Source organism: Manis pentadactyla, chromosome 3 (assembly GCF_030020395.1).
Source record: "Manis pentadactyla isolate mManPen7 chromosome 3, mManPen7.hap1, whole genome shotgun sequence".
Classification (NCBI taxonomy): Eukaryota; Metazoa; Chordata; class Mammalia; order Pholidota; family Manidae; genus Manis; species Manis pentadactyla.
In genome coordinates, this window is record NC_080021.1 from 15,878,515 (window position 1) to 15,899,431 (window position 20,917).

Genomic DNA, 20,917 nt, shown 5'->3' on the forward strand with positions numbered 1-20,917 from the left:
AGCATTGACTCCCCTATACAGAATTTTATTGTTGTTAACAACCTTTTGATCAATAAATATGAAAGATGCCCTCACAACAACAACAACAACAACAACAACAACAAAAGTACACACTTCCAATTGTAAAATAAATAAGTAACCGGGATGTAATGTATAGCATAAGGAATATAGTCAAAATATGGTAACAACTTTGTATGGTGATAGCTGGTACCTAGAATTATCATGTATATAAATGTTGAATCACTGTGTTGTACACCTGAAACTAATGTAATGTAATACTGTGTGTCAACGGCCCTTCAATAAAAAATAATTATCTACAAAAAAAAATGCACTATGTTTACTGCTAAAATGATTAGAAAATTGAGGAAAGGAATTGCAATCAGAATTCTATTAATATGCTGTCTGGAAGCTGCTTCTGGTGAGGTTTCTCCCTGAGTACTAGGTGAAACCTCAACCTGGACAGGGGGGGATTTGGAGGGACAGGAGGTTAGGGGTGTTGGGAGGGGAGGTCTCTTGACTCTGAACAAGAAAGAATTCTCAAAGAGGTCGAAGGAGTGTAGGTAAGGAAAGAACCATTAAAGGGAGAGTAGTAGTGAATGCAGCCACCCTGCAGGCAATAGAGATCAAGGAAGAGCAGAGGGAGGACAGGGATACTCACTGAACTCCTGCTCGGCATAAGGCAGATCCCTTGCTAACTCGTGAAGCCAGGATCTCCTGGCGTCGTGTCTGCTTGAATCTGCACAGTGTGGGAACAAAGGCCCTACCACTCCAGGATTTGGGGGAGCCACGGAGCATTGGATGGACTGAGATTATGTTCTAAGACCTTCCAAAAGTCAAAGATTTTCAGGCAGGCTACTAAAGAGCATGATCATACAGCTGCAGTCCTGTCCCGGCCACCCAGGGGACGGTAACTTGTAAGCCCAAATCAGAAATCTCAGTAGCCTTTCCTTTCTTGTCTGGAGTAGAACAGAGACAGAATGAAGACATGTACTTCAGTCTGGAAAATAGAATGAAATAGCCAAGTAACAAAAACACTTAGTACTGGAAGAGCGTGAAGACAAGACACAATAAGTTGAGCAGTGAGATGTCTTTATTTAAGCAAAAAGTACACACTTGAAGAAAGGAGAGTGTGGGCAACCTCAGAGAGGAGGCAGACTTAAAGGCTTATTCTGTCTTTTAAGGCTTTCAAGACTGGGGCAAAGGGAGGTGGGGGTAGGTGGTGCAGGCTTGACATGTTGTCTCGTGATGTCTATCTCTGCTGAGTGTCCTCATCTATAGTCTATCTTCTAGATATTCTGTAAGATAAACTTAACACAGTGAATTTCTTAATCCTGTTCTTCTCCAAGGTAGTGGTTGCCCTCAAGCAATGGGGACACATCATTTAGGACTACTTGCCCTGCCTTAAGATAGGGTCAGTTATTGACTGATTACCATAAAATATGTTAGGAATCTCACCTCCTAACTCCCACGTTTTAAAAAAAATGGAATCTTACCCTTAACATACAGTTCCTCCTGTTCTTACTATACTATTTCTATCTCAGCATTTTTAGGAAATTTAATCATGATGCTTGTCCCATATCCCGGCCCTACCTCAAATAATTATGGCAAGTAATACTTCCTCATTGTTTCTCCCAATTTTTATTCTTCTCAATATTGGTTTTTACATAGTTGTAGTCAAACTATATATAGAATATTGTGTTATATGTCAAATACACAATTGACTTGACCAAAGCAAGCCTGCCCAACAGGGGATATGTGGCAACATGTGGGGACGGTTTCAGTTATCAAAACCAAGCAGGAGGGTGCACTGGCCCACTGGTGAAAGTCAGGGAGGCTGTGAAATATCCTGCAGTGTGCAGGACAAACCCCTGGCCCCCACGGAAGCATTACCTGATCCAAAATGTAAGTGACACGGCAGTTGAAAAACTGTTATACTTTTTGCAACTTATTTTACTTCACATATAGAGTTCAATATTACTGCAGGGCCTTTGAACTAATTTAGTCTATGTGCTAGCTTGCTGGCACATTGTGGGTACTGAAGGAAACTTATTAATGGATGCATCATAGTCCATTGAGTTAATGTGAAGAAATTTCCACAAGTATTCACCTATTGTGGGACATTAAGGTTAAGAGATTTTGCTCCTAAAAATAGCACTGAAATGAACTTATGAAAGTATCTTAATTTGAATTACTTCCTTTAGATTAACTCCCAGGTGTGAGATAGTCTGCTGCAGAAAAGGAGACTGTGAATGTTTTGTGAGTAATACCACATGTTTTAGGTCTTCAGAGCAGGATTTGCTTTATTTAATGTTTGAATCACTAAAACATAATACAATGCCGTGCATATGCTGTTTCTCAATAAGTGTTAATTAAATATAAATTTTTATCGTGCAAAGGAAGTACTCCTCAAGATTCAGTTTACTAAGACTTTAAAAACTAGGATGGTCCTATTATTCTCCTTTGATCTATGAAATATACTTCATTAATATTAACCAGTTTTCTAATGTTACATTATCCTTATCTTCTTGAAATTCATCCTTCTTGATAATTCATGTTATTCTTATTATATATTGACTGATTGGAGCTGTTATTATTTCATCTAACTCTTGCTCTCCAAAGAGATTGGTTTATAATTTTGTGTGTGTGTACTAACTTTCCTTAGGCACATAAAAAGGGAGGGGTATGGTGGCAAAATGTCCACATAGTTGGAGTGGGGAAATCACAGAAGAAAAAATATGGGAGAAAATCACATGGAGAGGTAAATGTATGGGGAGAAAAAAAGCAAGAATCATAGCCTCAACACCTGTCTCCTTTTTCAGTATCTTTAAGGTAACAGCAGTATTCACAATAGCCAAAAGATGGAAACAATACAGAGGTCCAGCAACAAATAAATGGATAAACAAATGAGGGTATGTGCATACAGTGGAATATTATTCAGCTATAAAAAGGAATGTAGTACTGATACATCCTATACAATATGGATGAACCTTGGAAACATGCTAGGTCAAAGAAGCCAGATACAACAGGTCACATATTATATGAAACATCCAAAATAGATAAACCATAGACAGAAAATAGATTGGTGGTTACCAGAAGGGGAGATGGGGGAGCAACTGCTTAAAACATACAGGGTTTTCTTCTGAAGTATTATATATGTTTTGTAACTAGAAACGGGCAGTCTTGCAGAACATCATGAATATACTAAGTACTACTGAATTGTTTACTTTAAATGATTAATCATACATTATGTGAATTTTGTCCCTAACAATCCAGTTTGTACATTTTTTCATTATAGTGTTTTTTGTGTTCTACCCAAGAAATATTTGCTGACCCCAAGGTCATGACAATATTCTGTGTTTTCTTCTGCTGTATGATTCTGGATTTTAGGTTTAGCTCAAGTGACTCTTTTCAAATTAATTTCTATATATAGCATGATTAAGCATTTATTTATTTTGAATACAGAGAACCAGTTGTTACAGCAGGATTTATTAAAAACTTTCCTTTCCTCTTTGAATTAACTTGACTTTTTGGTAGCAAATCAATTGACTGAATATATGTGAGTCCATTTCCAGATTTTACTGTGTTCCTTTGCTCTATTCAGCCTGTCCTTATACGAATACCACACTGTTTAGATTACTGAATTTACATCTACCAGCTTGTTATCCGAACTCAAAATTTTGGCTATTCTAGGTCCTTTACATTCCCATTTAAATTTTAGACCAGCTAGCTTGTCTGCTTTCTCAGATGAAATTTTATTAGAAGCTGTTGAGTGGGATCTCCTACATGAATTACCTACTTAGTTGACAGTAGACTGGTCTAAGATGGTTTTGAAAGAAAAATGTTTTGCTTTACTTCATTCTTTCCTCTCCATTGTTGTAGGTTACAAGGGAAATGCCAGAACATGAGTAGGAAACTGAGCTCAGAGAACCAATGTCTGGCTATAAGAGAATGACACAGCAACATCAGAAACAGCTGGTGAATCTGGAAGATAAGCTAAAGGCTGAGATGGATGAGCATTGCCTCAGATTAGACAAAGATCTTGAAACTCAGTGTCACAACTTTGCTGCAAAAATGAAGAAACTTATCAAGAAACATCAGGCTTCAATGGAAAAAGAGGTAGTTGACCAGTATTACTAATGTATTTATTCTAATTTGTGACTATTTCAAAATTAACCAAGATGGCATTTTGATGTTAAGGTATCTGTTCCCCAGAACTAGCAAATCAATTGGGGAAAGGGAGAAATATTTATATAATAGGTAAAATATCAAGTGCTGAGTCGGGAACGAGTAGATATGGAATTATGTCCTGATAACTTGATACTTTTATCATGTAACAGTGGTTAAGTCAGGTAGATCAGATTAAACATGACGACGTGAGAGGTGAGAGAGAGGCCTCCTCCCAAAACCACATATAGTTAATACAACTAACCCTAAAAGATCAACAGGAAAGAAGGCAGCACAAGACTGCTTATACCTGGAGAAAAGAACAGACCTCAAAAAGGGTAACATACCAAAGCCGTGATCTGGGGGAACCCATGCACTTCTCCCACCCCAGCTCACTGGCAGAAGGAAGAGAAATGGAGTGGAGATGGGGTGGAGGCCTAGGACTGCTGAACACCCAGCCCTGGAGATCTGCTGTGGGAGCAAGAACCTATATTGCATGGTGCTCGAGATTAGTGGGGTTGGAAAGCTAAGACAGGAGGAATAGTTGGACAGACTGAGATTCCAGCTGTTGTGGAAAACAGGGATTCACATCCAGCTGCTCTGGGACAAAAGAAAGGCAGGCAGTATGAGAGACTTCCTAACAGTGAGATGGCTACTAAATGGGCAAGGATTGCACAGAGCTTGCTGCTCAGGAGAAAGGACAGGTAGACAAAATTGTCCAGATGCACTCTGCCCAGCAGGTTGGAAACTTTTCAGGAACTTCATGCGCTCCATCCCCCTGGCTGGCTACAGAGCTCCGAAGCCTTCCACCATGATATGCAGCCTGCTGCACCTTCTGGCAGGCTGGCACTGGCTTACAAACCAGCTGCTCCTGCCCTGGTGTCAGTCCAGCCAGAGGGAGGCCCTGCCTACAGCAGCTACAAAGGCAAAGCACAGAGGGTTACCGTTTGGGTTGTCTCCCTAATTAGAGTCTGTGTTGTGGTTTTTAAAATATTCTGTTTTATTTTTCTCAAATTTAGAACAAAATTTCTTAAAATTATGAGTGATTGCTACAAAAATTTAGGTAATACAGATGTCTAGGCTAACAGGTAATGCTCTTCACAGCCCTACTTACTTTAAGAGAGAAATATCAGCATTTCATACAGATCCTTCCATACTTTGTTCATAAGTTTGCACTATATATATATAATTGAGGTATGACCTACATGCAGCAAATGCATGTACAGTTGGAGTTTTGAAAAGTGTACACTTGTGTAATTCACTACCCCAATAATATGTAGAACATTCTATCATCCTGTGAAGTTCCTGTGGTTCCTGTTGTTCTCACATCCCCTTTTCTGCCCCCTACTAGCCCCAGACAACCATAGATCTATCACTTTAGACAAATTCTGCCTGTTAGAGAATTTAGGGAAATTGTATAGTATGTACTATTTTGTTTCTGGATTTGGCTGAACATAATGCTTTCCATAGTCACCTGTGTTGCTGCCATGTATCAGTACTCTACTCCTTTTTATTATGATGCATAGTATTTCATTGTGTGAATATACCATAATTCTATAATACATTTATTTATTGATAGATATTTGTATTATTTGCAGTTCTTGGCCATTATGAATTAATCTGCTGTGTACTAGTTCCTGAGTGCCAGTGTTATAATTTCTTTTGAGTAAATGATAACTGGTTAAGGACTTACTCTATCATAGTAAATGTTTATTTAACTTGATTAGCATCTGTTAAAGAGTTTTCCAAAATAGTTGTACCGTTTTACACTCCCATCAGCAATGTAATGAGTTTCAGTTCCACACCTGGCACATTTATCATTTCTTTTTTTTTCTATTTTATTTTTATTATTTTTGGTATCATTAATATACACTTACGTGAACAACATTGTGGTTGCTATACTGCCTTCCCCGTGCTCCCCCCACAATATGTGCAGTAATCACAATGCCCCTTTTTCCCCTTATCCCTCCCTTCCCACCCATCCTCCCCAGTCCCTTCCCCTTTGGTAACTGTTAGTCCTGTTTTGGTAACTTGTGATCTGAAGACTATCATTAGGCCAAATGGTTTCTCTTCCCTTGTATGAGTGAGATTTTGTAAATCTGAATATAAATGAGGGAAAAATTAGTCAATGTGACTATGAAGAGGGCTACCAGAATTCAGTAGAAATTATAAATGCACAATAAAGGAAGAGTTCTCAGCTTCAATTTCTTTTTCTAGACAGTGTTCAATAAAATTAGTTTTTCACAAAGAAGCATTTCCAATGCAGACCTATTGTAATGATTTCATAAAAGTTCAGACAACATAACCAGACACACAGCAAAATAGACTTCAATCCGTAGTCCTTGTGCACTAGAGGCAAGTCTGCTAAATGTACAGCACACTCTTCATCCTTTTAAGGAATCTGAGCATGGGAAACTTCCAGTTCTTACCAACTTAGGGGGCCTTTTCAAAGGCAGTGCTACAAACCGGTAGGAGCCCTATCATGTTAGATGAGGAAAACAGAATAGCGAATTTGTTTTTCTTTAATAATGATCTGTGTTTTGGTAAGCAGCTCAAAGATGGCACCCCAAGATGTGACTTTTCCCCTTAGAGGAATAAGTTTATCTAAAGAACAGAAACCTGGAGATGAATAGCCTTCATTTAATGATATAGCTGGATACCAGATAAAGCATTTACAAATTTCTGATATGCATACTTACGTACTTAAACATATTGTTTCCTTAATTGAATACACACTAGACACTTTACATTGGGAGAATGGGACAAAAATATACAGGACCATATAAAATTCCTAGGAAAGGGCTGCTGTGTTGGGCCAAATCTGTGCTTATATAGTAGTGGCTCAGAAGGGGCAGAAGGTGCATGAAGAACTATTAGCAAGCAAGAAGAGGCAGCTAGAGAGAGAAAGCCCCTTGCCAATACCATATCCCTCTCTCCCAGTGGCCATTGCCTGTTGATTTTAGTTTAGGAGAACCTTAGATGCCGTAGCAGTAATTCCTTTCTTGGCTATTTTGGTCCTTAGCAAAATTAATACTTATTAGTATTAATGGAGCACAGAAAGTACAAGGATCAACGGCATCACTAAGAAAAATGTGTAGATAGCATACATGAAGATTATGTGATTGGTTATCATCTTTGCAGAGGAATCACCACCAGTGTTTTTCAATTTCCATGGTTCATTTCTCTCTGCATCACTTATTTTTTACTCTATCACGACACAGACCCATGGAAACAATAACTGGCTCCATCCCCAGTACTTTTTTCTGCATTGTATCTTATGGATCCACATTTCACCCAGCTTTCTTTCCACCCACACAAGTGCTAAGAGGGTATTAAAAAAGAAAAGATAGCATCTAATGACCATCTTTTCATAAATATCAACCCAGAGTACTCACTCTTAAGAAACACATGCATTCTTGCCTTAACTGAGGACAGGAATAACCAAGTAACAGAACCTTAAGTGCCCTGATGGAAATGTACAGTCTGAGATACATCCCCTATCTATACACACATATAGGCAATCGTGTATATACAATATATACATACAAATGATAATAGCTATACCAAAAATGTGCATACTTAACAGCTTTTTAAAAAGCCAGTAGATCATGGTATAATACAATTTATTTCCACCAGTGAATGGCACAAATGGAGAAATGCAAAAGAGGTGTTTCAAGTACAATAAAGTCGTATTTCACAGGTGAAAATGAAGAGTATTATTTCAGTGTCCAACACAATGTTCTCTATGAAAGTTTAAAATGCCAGACATTTAGTACTTAAAGCAGAAAGTTGCTAAAGTCTGCCTTATGGTCTGAAAAAGACACTCATAACAGAGTGTTTGGTTTTTGAAAAGGGGGTGAGGAAACAGGCGAGAGTGGGAAGGAGTGTCAAGGACAGTTTCTTAGTGTGCTGATTGGTGTTTACCTGATGTCCAGGCAGCTGAACATCATGAGGATTATACTAAAAAGTAAATCCTTGGCTCAGAGTACTAAGCATATTATACCTGTGGGTGTGGCTTTAAATGCAGGGCTATTCATCTCCAGGTATAGAAATTACTAAAAAAGAATGGCAGTTCTGAATAAAAATAATATAAATGCATTTTCCAGCTAACCTTACGTACCAATGAAAATACCTGTAGATACTGTCATTTGGGGATACAGCTGATTTTAAAAAAGGGAGAGAAAATATGTATGAAAGGAAGGGAACCCAATTAAGGAATATCTCAAGGTATGAGGTTTTACATTTTCAAAATGTTAACTTAAAAAAAGGGAGAGATAGTGAACACAGGAAACTTTTTACTGCCAAGTTCTGGATACCAGATGTAGCATTTAAAACTTCTGATATGCTGGACAAATTTCCCATATTCTTTATTTTCTTAAGCACATATATATTAAGTGAACACCAACACCGGGGAGGAGGTAGTATTAGTTTAAACTAAGGCTGACATTTGTACGCTGATGGAGAAAGTGCCTGCTTCTTTCTTCAGGATCTTTCAAAATCCTTCAAATTTTCCTGCTTTTACTCTTTGATGATTCCTACCATGATTGAGATTCCTCAGAAGTTAATCTTACAAACACACCCAAACCAATCTGAATGATTAACCTGAACTAATTTGAATCTTTTTGCAAACTATATATTTTTTAATTCAAATTAACTTAATGGAATAATCCAGGTATAGTGATGTAAAACTGGTTGCCACACAATTCAATCACATTTGTGTGGCAAAAACGAAGCCCTACTGGACAGACATTTGGAGTCAGTATTCAATCACGATTTCACAAATACATATATATAGTCTGCATGAACTCAGTAATTCAGTTTGACTAATTTAAGTCCATTTCGATTTTAGAGTTTTATATGCAAAACTGATCTGCTTCAGTAGTGTAAAGGAGACAGATCTCGTAAGAATTTTTTAAAAGGTATCAAATTCCATTATATTTTTGGAAATTTTATAAATTCTAAAGCTTGGTCCCATCATTTTCCTCTAAACATGTAGATATCTCAATTTGTCTGAGATACTGTACAATATTTGAATGCAGAAGAGATATTGAAATAATTAAAAGTCCCTTTCAGTAGAATCAAGTACATGTTATGTCCACCTAAAAACTGGTGATTTCAACCATGGCCAAGAGGACGACGGACCAGAGCACTACATGTAACACACCCTATGACTGTGTGTGAATTCTACTGTGATCTTGTTTTTAAAAATATTTACACTAAAATATTAATTTTTCTCCCAGTTCCCTTTAAAGGAATGCTAGGAACTCCTAAAGGGGTGGATTCAGGCAGACTGGACTGACGTACCTGGAGAAGACAAATTGGTTGAGAAAACCAAGATTTCAGTGATTAGTCTGGTCTAGGTGGAGAGCATCACTGAGAGGGCCTTGGAGAATCCGACCTTGGGGCCCTCTGGGAACAGCAGGAACCTGTCAGCAGCAGGGCTCCTGGTTCTTCAAGACAACTGGGGAGAGGGCAGGACAGTAACCTAAGGAACTTTGAGCGCTCACTGGGAAGGACATTTTCTCCCTTCAAGTCATATTGATGGCTCCCCACCCGCCTGCAGCTCAGTCTCCACACTGGCGGTGGGACCCCAAGTCACACCTGTCAGCATCGGGTGGATTCTTCATTGCAAAACAAAACAAAATAAAACAAAACACACCCCTCTCTCGAAAAGAGAAGTTAGCTTTCATCAAGAGATTTCCTGACCACCATAACTCACTTAAGTTTTTTTTTTTTTTTTTTTTAATTTGCCAAACTTGCTGGTTCCTTTTCAGTAGTACTTTAGCACCGAGGCTTTAGACTTCTGGAAGTGGTGTTTTCTGTCGTGTGATGTTAACATGATGCCAAGCAATCACTAAGTCTCAAGGAACTCTAAGTCTGTAAAGTATTGCAGCAACAAAAACAGCAATTAAAAAAAAAAAGAAGAAGACCTGCACATGCAGCAAAACCTACAGTCATGCTGAGGGTTAGTCAGCAGCTGGTAAAGTCACAGGCTCAGTGACTCCTGGCTCACTATGGCAACTAAGCACTTAAATAACAGGCTATTCTACTTGTAAACAGGAAACCCCATAAACCAAAAAGGGGTCATCGAATTATGTCTAAGTAGTGTGATGAGAATTCCAGGAGATGGCGGTCTGTAAATACGGCATCATTCAAATACCTCTGGCCTTTGATTTGTATTGGCTATATGTCTTTGTTTTTGTATAAACTAAGTAAAAGTACTGTTTGGGATCCTGGAAGTTAACAGAGCTTAGCTCAGCTAGGATGACATATCACAGCATAAGCAACAAAACGTCAGGATATATATATAGGCTTCATCTCCTCACTCTGCTATTGAACATACCCATCATATGAGCTTTCAGGGGCCCCTCTCACCCTTTTTGTCTTCCCCTTTGGAGGCTCACAGGTTTGGTGATGCAATTTCCACAAAACTTGTGATCTCCTGAAGCACCTCCATCCCACCATGCCACAAAGAAGGCACAGTTGAATGGACCAAAAAAAAAAAAAAATCACTGACAAGCTTGCAGCATTCAGAAAAAGAATTAGGTTGTCTTCTACTCTCTGATAGAGTCAATGCAACCCTTTAGTGTTCATGGATTTCCACTTTTTTCCTACTCCAAATGAGGCCAATTTAATCAACAAAAGTCAGACAGAATACATTTATTTAATAAACAAAATACATAGGTGAGGGGATACAGGTGTGTTTCCATAATAACTTGTTTTAGCATATGCTGCCTGCTGTGAGCGGCTCATAAGAACCTGGGGTATACAGAGAAAAGCTTTAGATCTTATCACAAATTTCTTAGGGTAGAATTGTCCAAAAGTGACGACTCAAGCCACGTTGCTGAATTGTTTTTGCAGTTTTCAGAAAATACCCCCACCTAACCAGTTTCTTTTTACCACGTGCACTGTATGTGTGCGTATTTGATAAACACACATACACACCAATTCCCCTTTACATAAAATTTCCCCAAAAGTTAAAAACAAAACAAAACACAAAACCTGACAGCTAAATACTATGACATCCCAATTAGTAAACACAAAACAGAACGCTTGACAAAAATGAATAAAATATACCACATGCACTCAGCTTCCACACGGTAGCACGCAAGCGAGGAGGCCGCTTGTGATGACGTCTATGGGGAGTTTCCTTTGGTGGACTGTCCCAGCGGAATGGCCATTCTCAATTATTTTGATCTGGTTGTTGATCCATTGATTATTTAGGAGCATGTTGTTAAGCCTCCATGTGCTTGTGAGCCCTTTTGCTTTCTTTGTGCAATTTATTTCTAGTTTTATGCCTTTGTGGTCTGAGAAGTTGATTGGTAGAATTTCAATCTTTTTGAATTTACTGAGGCTTTTTGTGGCCTAGTATGTGGTCTATTCTGGAGAATGTTCCATGTGCACTTGAGAAGAATGTGTATCCTGTTGCTTTTGGGTGTAGAGTTCTATAGATGTCTATTAGGTCCATCTGTTCCAGTGTGTTGTTCAGTGCCTCTGTGTCCGTCCTTGTTTTCTGTCTGGTGGATCTGTCCTTTGGAGTGAGTGGTGTGTTGAAGTCTCCTAAAATGAATGCATTGCATTCTATTTCCTCCTTTAATTCTGTTAGTATTTGTTTCACATATGTTGGTGCTCCTGTATTGGGTGTGTATATATTTATAGTGGTTATATCCTCTTGTTGGATTGACACCTTTATCATTATGTAATGTTCTTCTTTATCTCTTGTGACTTTCTTTGTTTTGAAGTCTATTTAGTCTGATACTAGTACTGCAACACCTGCTTTTTGCTCCTTGTTTGCATGAAATATCTTTCTCCATCCCTTGACTTTTAGTCTGTGCATGTCTTTGGGTTTGAGGTGAGTCTCTTGTAAGCAGCGTATAGATGGGTCTTGCTTTTTTATCCATTCTATTACTCTGTGTCTTTTGATTGGTGCATTCAGTCCATTTACATTTAGGGTGATTACTGAAAGATATGTACTTATTGAGATTGCAGGCTTTAGGTTTTGGTTACCAAAGGTTCAAGGTTAGCTTCTTTACTACCTTACTGTCTAACTTCACTCACTTATAAGCTATTATAAACACAGTCTGATGATTCTTTATTTCTCTCCCTTCTTATTCCTCCTCGTCCATTCTTTGAATGTTAGGTGTTTTTTTTTCGTGTGTGTGTGTGTGTGTGTGTGTGCTCTTTTGTGTTTCCTTTGACTGCTTTTTTGGGTAGTTGATTTTATTTTTTGCCTTTAGTTAGTAATTGATTGGTCTGCTTTCTTTGCTGTGATTTTATTTTCTCTGGTGACATCTGTTTAGCGTTAGGAGTCCTTCCATCTAGCACAGTCCCTCTAAAATACCCTGTAGAGGTGGTTTGTGGGAGGCAAATTCCCTCAACTTTTGCTTGTCTGGGAATTGATTAATCCCTCCTTCATATTTAAATGATAATCGTGCTGGATACAGTATCCTTGGTTCAAGGCCCTTCTGTTTCATTGCATTAAATATATCATGCCATTCTCTTCTGGCCTGTAAGGTTTCTATTGAGAAGTCTGATGATAACCTGATGGGTTTTCCTTTGTAGGTGACCTTTTTTCTCTCTCTGGCTGCCTTTAATATTCTGTCCTTGTCTTTGATCTTTACCATTTTAATTATTATGTGTCTTGGTGTCGTCCTCCTTGGGTCCCTTGTGTTGGGAATTCTGTGTGCTTCAGTGGTCTGAGAGGCTATTTCCTCCCCAAGTTTGGGGAAGTTTTCAGCAATTATTTCTTCAAAGTCACTTTCTATCCCTTTTTCTCTCTCTTCTTCTGGTAGCCCTATAATGTGGATATTGTTCCGTTTTGATTGGCCACACAGTTCTCTCAATATTGTTTCATTCCTGGAGATCCTTTTATCTCTCTCTGCGTCAGCTTCACTGCATTCCTGTTCATTGATTTCTATTCCATTAATGGCCTCTTGCATCTCATCCATTCAGCTTTTAAGTCCTTCCAGAGATAGTTTTATTTCTGTATTCTCCCTCCTTAGCTCTTGCATTTTTCTCTGCAAGTCCATCAGCATGTTTATGACCTTTATTTTGAATTCTTCTTCAGGAAGAATGGTTAAATCTATCTCCTCAGATTCCCTCTCGGGGGAGGATGTCTGGGTTAGTCTGGTCTGTATCAAATTCTTCTGCCTTTTCATGGTGATAGAGGTAGTCGTAGGCAGTTGGCATGTGTGTCAGCTGGGAGATCAAAGTCCCTTTCCACTTGCTCCTGGCCTTCCTTTCCTGGGAGAACGGTGACCCCCAGCGGCTTTTACTGGGCAGCTGCGTGCAGACGGGTCTCTGACTCTTGCCCCGCTACTGTGGAGTAAGCTCCGCATGGTTGTTGTGGGCGTGGCCACTTTTAGGCTGCTGCTCTGCGCTGGTGGGGCCGCACCAGAGGGGGAATGGGTGGGAGGCTGTTTATCACTGTGAGGGGCCTCCGAGCTGCGTTGTCGCCCAGGGTGTCGGGGCGCCTGGACTTCCCCGGGATTCCCAGCTGCTCGGCTGAGTGTGCTGGGACGCCTCCATCCAGCTGTGAGGCCCCCGTCCCTTTAAGACCTTCAAAAAGCACTTGCTTTTCTTTTGTTCCAGGTGCGCTGGCTGTGGGGACCCGCTCGCAGGTTTTACTGTTCAGTTTCCCTAGTATCCAGCACACCACGCACTGTGTGTCCGTGCTCTGGTGCGGATGGCTAGGGCTGGGTATTTAGCAGTCCTGGGCTCCCTCTCCCTCCCCGCTCTGACTCTCCTCCTCCTGCCAGGAGCTGGGGTGGGGGGCACTCGGGTCCTGCCGGGCCACGGCTTGTATCTTACCCCCTTCGCGAGGCACTGGGTTCTCGCAGATGTAGATGTAGCCTGGCTGTTGTACTGTATCTTCTGGTCTCTGTTTTAGGAATGGTTGTATTTTCAAAAATATGTATGTTTTTGGGAGGAAATTTCCGCTGTCCTACTCACGGCACCATCTTGGCTCCTCCTCGCCATTCTCAATTTTAAGTTACGTGTGAGACATGTGTGACCCATTGGATATTTGTCAAGTGACACTGGTGCTTCTGTTCATGCCGTGTTCCGTACATCCTCCGGCAGCTGTCCGCCTCAGAACCCAAAGGCTATTGTGAACTCCCATACTGCTACCTCGGGGTACCCCATGCATTGGCTCAGAAGGGTGACCTGCATGGCTGGGGACCCACCTTGCACTGGATGGCCCCAGGCTTGTGGTAGGCCACCTATGGGATGCCCCCTGTGAGGAGCTCTGGGGGAGCTGTGGCTGAATGCTTCAGGGGCAAGGTTAGAATGGATGTTTCTAAAACCTAGTCCCTCGCTTTCAAAGTCGACAGCTTTCATCTCTTTTGCTCGACGCTCCAGCAGGCTTCGTATCCTTTCAGTGCACTCATTCTGTGATGTCAGTTTCTCTTCTTCAATCTGTTGTGGGTTGGTGGGGGGAAGGAAAAAGAAAGCTCATTTATTTAAAAAAATTTATAAACTACAGAAACAATAATTATTCTGGTTTAAAGTGAATCATAAAAATGTCCACACTGGCTATTTTAAAGGATGTACATTTAAAAATCAAAAAGATGTACTGTAGGAATCATATATTACTTATATTGCTAAAATGTGTAAAATCAAGTTCTTAAAAGCAAAGGTAATAATTTCTATTGAAACAATAAATCAGGGCAATTATCATCAATGGCTACCAAATTTATTAGGTAAAAAGACTGAAAAAGTAAATATGTAAGGAGAATCTAGCCTTATTAGATACACCATAAGGTCACTCTATATAATAAATATGGTATTGGTGTAGGAACCAGTAATTAGTAACATAGAAACAGAATGTAGTTTGTAAGTGTTTAATGCAGGACAAAAGCACTAATTAATTTAATGGGAAAAACAACACAGGCACAAGTGGCTAACCATCTGGAAGAAAATAAAAATGGAACCTCATCTGATACCATATTCCAGGAAGATCAGAGCATTAAGTGAAAAAGAAACAAAAACTATAAAATTTCCATTAGAAAGTTAGGAGACGCTATGTACTTAGAAATCAGTGGTTGGGTAGCCGTCATAATCAGTTTTGGACAACTCAAAAGTTTACAAATATATATAGCTGACTATAAATAGTTTTTAGTGTGAAAAATACACAATAAAGTCAATGACAATGGGAAAAAGTTGATGGAGAAATTGTTAATGAATGAGAATATCTGAGCCCACTCATCAAATATGACTTCAAAGTGGGACAACTAGACATTATATATCTTTTGATGTGATGCAAAAGGAAGTGTAACACGGTAACCCTTATGAAAATTCCTCACAAAAATTTTTAAAAGGAAAAAAAAATATTAAGTAAATATAATCATGCCCCTAGATCTAATTACCAGTTTACAGGAAATGTAAAGTAAAGAGGAATGCATTAAATGACACCATGAGGATGGAATCAGCCAAATTCAAATGTGAGAATTCCTACAAAGCAAATGACCCAGTCCACAATAATAAAAAAAAAGGGCACGGGAGACTAAAAGGCTTAAAAGACAATCAAATGCAATGTCTACACCATGTTTGGGCCCCAATCTAAATAAAGCAAGAAGACCTTTTTTTAGATACAAAGGGAAATCTAAGTATGGACTGAGTATTAGGTAATCTTAAACATTTATTATAATTTTGTTAGTTAACACAATGGAATTATGACTATGTTGAAGTTAAAGAGTCCTTATTTCCTTATCTGTGTTGGGAGTGAAATCATTCTATGCTGGGATTTGCTTTGAAATATTTCAGATACTCTGCCCCCTATTCTGCTCCCCTAAAAAGCTGCATGTGGAGTCGGGAAACAGATGAAATATAAACAAGATACTGATAACTGTTGAAGTTGGGTAATGAGTATTTGGGGACTTAATTGTACTAGTTCTTAATGATTTCACTAATACTTTTTCTGTATGTTTGAAAATTTCCATGATACAAAGTTTTTAAAAAATAGGAAATAAAGAGTATTTGTAAAGAAGTATTAAATTAGGTTTCAAGATACTTGAGGACTTAAGCCAATAGTCATTGTTCTCTACACAGAAATCTAGCTCAACAAATGTGCTTAATTTTTATGTATATATTTTTTACTAAGTTATCATTGATATACAATCTTATGAAGGTTTCACATGAGCAACATTGTGGTTACAACATTCACCCATATTATCAAGTCTTCTCTTATGTGTTGATTTTAAAGTGCCCTTTTAAAAACACACAATTTAGCATGGAAACACATGCAAATAAAAAACTGCCACATAATATGATAAGATGTAATAACAGATTTATAAGGTAAAGCAGAAATACAAAGGGATGGAGTACTTCACTGTACAGGGGAAGAGGAGTAGGGCAAAGAAGTCTTCTCAGAGAAGGTGACAGAAACTGGATTCAGAAGGAAAAGCACATGTTTACCAGAAGACAAGGGAAGGGGAAGATATATTCAGCAGAGGGAACATGGGCAAAGACATGCAAAATGATAAAATGTGTGTGGGCAATTACAAATCGGCCAGAATGGACTTTGGTAGGGTGAGTTTGAAAATTATTAAACTCTAAGTACTAAAGTGTTACAAAGGTTTAGAGAGGGCACTTCCTAATGAAGGTTGAAAGAGAACCTAGATTAGACACAATGCTTCTTCTAAGGGAAAGATATCTAATTGTTAACTGCTGATTTCTGAGTGGTGAGATTAAAGACATTTTAATTTCTCTTTGTTTCTCTATAATTGCCAAGTTTAAAAAAATATGTATTTGTAAAATAACTTTTCCACTTTTAATATCTACATATAAACTACCCAATTCTTATAGAATTAAATTTATATATCTGTAAGGATTCAAATAACTTCAAATTTTTCTTTTAAATCTTTTCTATTTTAAAATTTCAAAAATCCATTTATTAAGAACATTTCATTCAAAGGACCTAATAAAGGATAGGCTTGTACTGAGTATTTAACTAATTTGAATGCCCTGTATATTATTTGAAGGAAACTCCTGATAAAAATATTAAACACATTAATGCTTATCCACTTTCATCCAGTAAGCACAGCTTCAATTTTGTTTGCTGAATTAGTTTTGTCATTTAAGAAACTCAGAATATTTTTCAAAAAAAATTAAAACTAAGATTTGTGATAGGTTATACTAATCCCCATTTCTTTGAAAATATCTTATTTATTACTGTAAATAAGAAAGGTGGTTTCACTGGATGTAAAACTTCTGAGACTTCTCTCCTAACCTATCTTCTCTGAAATCAAATGTGTGAATATTTTCAGTTTGGAAGGTCCTGTAAGATATTCCAATTGTCGATTCTTATTTAAAAACTACCAACCATCTTGTTGACATTAAATGAAATATTCAGGGAAAATTAAAGGAAATAAGACAGAGAAAAGCCCATTTATACTTTGGAAATACTGCCACTTTTTATGCATGTATGAAATGCACATAGAACTTAACATTTATAGTTATGTTGTCATTTTGCTGAAACTTCAACGTAAATGAAGCACAAGGAAATTTGCAGTAAGACCTCATGTGAGCCTCAACTGAGGCATCCTCTGTTGGTGTCTCGACCTGGAGGAAAATTCTTGGTTCATTTGGAGGCTGAAAGCAATCTTCAAACAGAATTATTATTCATCCAGAAAGAACTAACATTCTCTCTGGTTCCACCTCTATTTTCAGATGACTGTTTCTTATCTGTACAACCAGTAGGCACAAAGTACAGAAAATACGGACGTTACGATGTTTTCAAATCATACCATGGGTATATCACTGCCTTGGTAGTTGCCAACTGACTGACCCCAAACTGCTTTATAGTCATGCACTTCACTTGAAATATAAACATGAGCCCTAAAAATCAAGTAGCAACTCAAAGCACTGTAGATTTATTTCACTGTTTCTTTTATTATTTTTAATACTAAATAATCTTATGCATGTGTATTATCAAATACAAACCACCACAACCAATCTACAATATTAATATAGCCATTATAAGTATTAGTTCAACTCACTTAAAGTGTGATTTGTCTTTATTTTATTCAACACCTCATAAGCATTTTTCCACATTAATACTATCTTTATAGCCATTATTTAAATGGTTGAGTAAGATTTTATTAAGTGGCTTGGTCATAAGCACTTAATTATTTTAGATGGTTAGGTGTTTTAAACCATTATAAACCATGCCATAGTTAACATATTGATGCGTATTGCTTTTCCTGTATTCAGGATTTCTTTTCTCTAAATTCTCTAAATTCTTTGTTTAACATTTTCGAAGATCAATTTATACTTCCAAATTGCTTTCCAAAATGCATTAACAATGGATGAGAGTGCCATGGCACTTCCGGCAATGGTATCAGCCCCATGCCAACATTTTACCTGATTTTGTAGAACATGAAGGCCTTAGTTCATATATTGAAATAAGACTACACCTAAGATACTAATTAGCTCTCTTTAACTCGGAGCCACTAGGTGGAGCTAAAAATACAAATAAAACAGTACCAATATTTCTCTCATAACACTGTTACTGAAATACTATAGGTTTCTCTTTTAGTGATAATCTTGAAGCATAAGAGATGGAACTTTAAATTAAATTTTAGATATGCAAGTTGAAATCAGGCAGATTTAAGAATTCTGTACATGGGACAACTACATTTTTCTAAAAATTTATATGTGTTTCTGCCTTCCCATCTTAAATGAGAAACACAATTGAGATAGTTTTTAGAGGCAAGGAACTCTTAAAGGAGCCAGTCATAAAGACAGCTGTGCCAGAGAAATAGCAACACCTTATTTAGGTGGAGTTTTTTTAATTTTTTTAATTTTTTATTGAAGGGTAGTTGACAACAGTATTACATTACATTAGTTTCAGGTGTACAACACAGTGATTCAACATTTATGTACATGATAATTCTAGGAACCAGCTATCATTTAGGTGGAGTTTTTAAGAACATATTTTTTTTAATAGAAATGAGGTATTCTATTTTTATCACAAGAACTGTAGAAAGTAGAGGAAAATCTATGGGCCAATTAGTGGTCCAGAAGCAATGACAATTTTTAATAGACAAAACCATTAGGCACGTGTTAACTCACAGGGGACCTAACACCGTGCCAGCTGCTGGGAACTTATGGCCCAGGAATTCTGGAACATAGCGTTCCACCCTGGATACAACTGATATCCTGCTGCTACTCAGGACAAATGCCTTTCCTCTCCTTCTTTCTCAAAAGCTTCTACCCATTGTTCTTTCTCCAACACACACACACACACACAGCCTCAGTACCTTAAAGGACACAAGTGAATTCAGGGATTCAGGTTCTAATATACATGACAAAGAATAAGTAAAATAAATAAAGCTACAGCTAGAAATAATATTTTCAGCCTGACTCTTCAACTGTGTAAAACTGGTTTCACCTTCTCTTTTCTAGTAATGCATCAATCTGTACAGTTTCAGACCAGGGATGAATGAACAAAGTATATTCCTGATCCCTTTTCCTTGTCTCTCTCAAGCAATTACTAAAGTTTTTTCCTTCACTATCCAAGTTTCTCTCCAATTTCTGTAGGTACAACTAGGTACACAAAAGAAGTGAGGAAGACGGAGCCAGAGCTATCCTTTTACAATTCAACTGTCTTCACATAACTCCACATCATTCCTCTAGCAATTACTACTTAAGTATATTCCTTTAATATATCACACTCATTAATTTTAAGGTTCATTACTGAATCAGTAATTTTAAAGAAAAAGAAAACACTACCAAAACTAGAATTAAGGAAATATGGTATTGTGAAAACAATCTAATGCCACCTCTGTCATGATTTTGATGAAAGCAAATACTGGCACAATTACTTTTTTCTATTACGTATACCTGTTGTTTTAAGAGTGCCTTGCGGAGGGAGACCCTCTGTTCAAGCTCCCGAAGCTCCTGAGCGTCTTGTGCCTCAGCCTGCATTTTGATCTTGCTCTGAAGTTCAGTCAACAGCTCCAGTTCCTGCTGCAGCTGCGTTTTCAAAGCCTGGCACTCTGCCTCCTGTGCTTCATCCAAATGCGGCTGAAAGAGAGAAAGAAAACAGATATATCCTCCCGTGAGCTATCTTTTCATGACCTTTGGAAAGGAGGAGGTGTAAGTTAAGACAGACTACTCTTCTACAGGGCACAACTGTTCTCTTTTACATCTTGGAGTAAACATCTCTGGAAAAGGAAAACACAGCAACCAATGAAGGCATTAGAAGGATAAAGCTATCATAAGCTATTTGGATGATGCCTAAATAATCATTATTTTTTAAAGAAAAACAGAGAATCTGATTGATATAAGACTGTGAATCTCTTCTCTCCAATGGAAATAACTACAGAACAGGGACAAGCATGCCACAGCTTATGGGCCAAATCTGAACAGTTACCTGATTTTCTGTTTTTGTTTTTCAATAGTCCACTAATTAGGAATGGTTTTTTACATTCTGAAATGGTCACATTTTAAATGGCTATGTAAATACCCACATAATAACCCCAATTTTTCCTCCTAAAATATTTACTATCTGGCCCATTAAGAAAAAGTCTGTAAACTTACATAGCAACTATTTTGTACCCACACTCAAATGTGACCATCTGGATTCCAGATAAAGTACTACTTTTTGAACACTGCTTAACAAAGTTGCTTCTCCAATCTTGATACACTGTTGGTATATGTACTAAACCTCTGCAAGGCACCAGCAGAGAGCCTATGTGGAGCCTCATGTCCAAATGTATCAAAGAGAATTACATATGCATCATGCATATTT

General features: G+C 38.0%; 1 protein-coding gene across 1 annotated transcript in view; it reads right to left on the reverse strand.

Annotated features, from left to right (window-relative positions):
- Positions 1 to 12,158: 12,158 nt before the first annotated feature.
- LOC118935858 (serine/threonine-protein kinase TAO1-like) overlaps positions 12,159 to 20,917 on the reverse strand; it is a 136,540-nt gene continuing 127,781 nt past the window's right edge. The window contains exons 20-21 of the mRNA XM_057497744.1: positions 20,008 to 20,190; positions 12,159 to 14,580 (exon numbers count right to left, since the gene is read on the reverse strand). Coding sequence (XP_057353727.1) covers positions 14,254 to 14,580; positions 20,008 to 20,190 — 510 coding nt within the window. The 3' untranslated portion in view covers positions 12,159 to 14,253. The remainder of the gene's footprint in view (positions 14,581 to 20,007; positions 20,191 to 20,917) is intronic.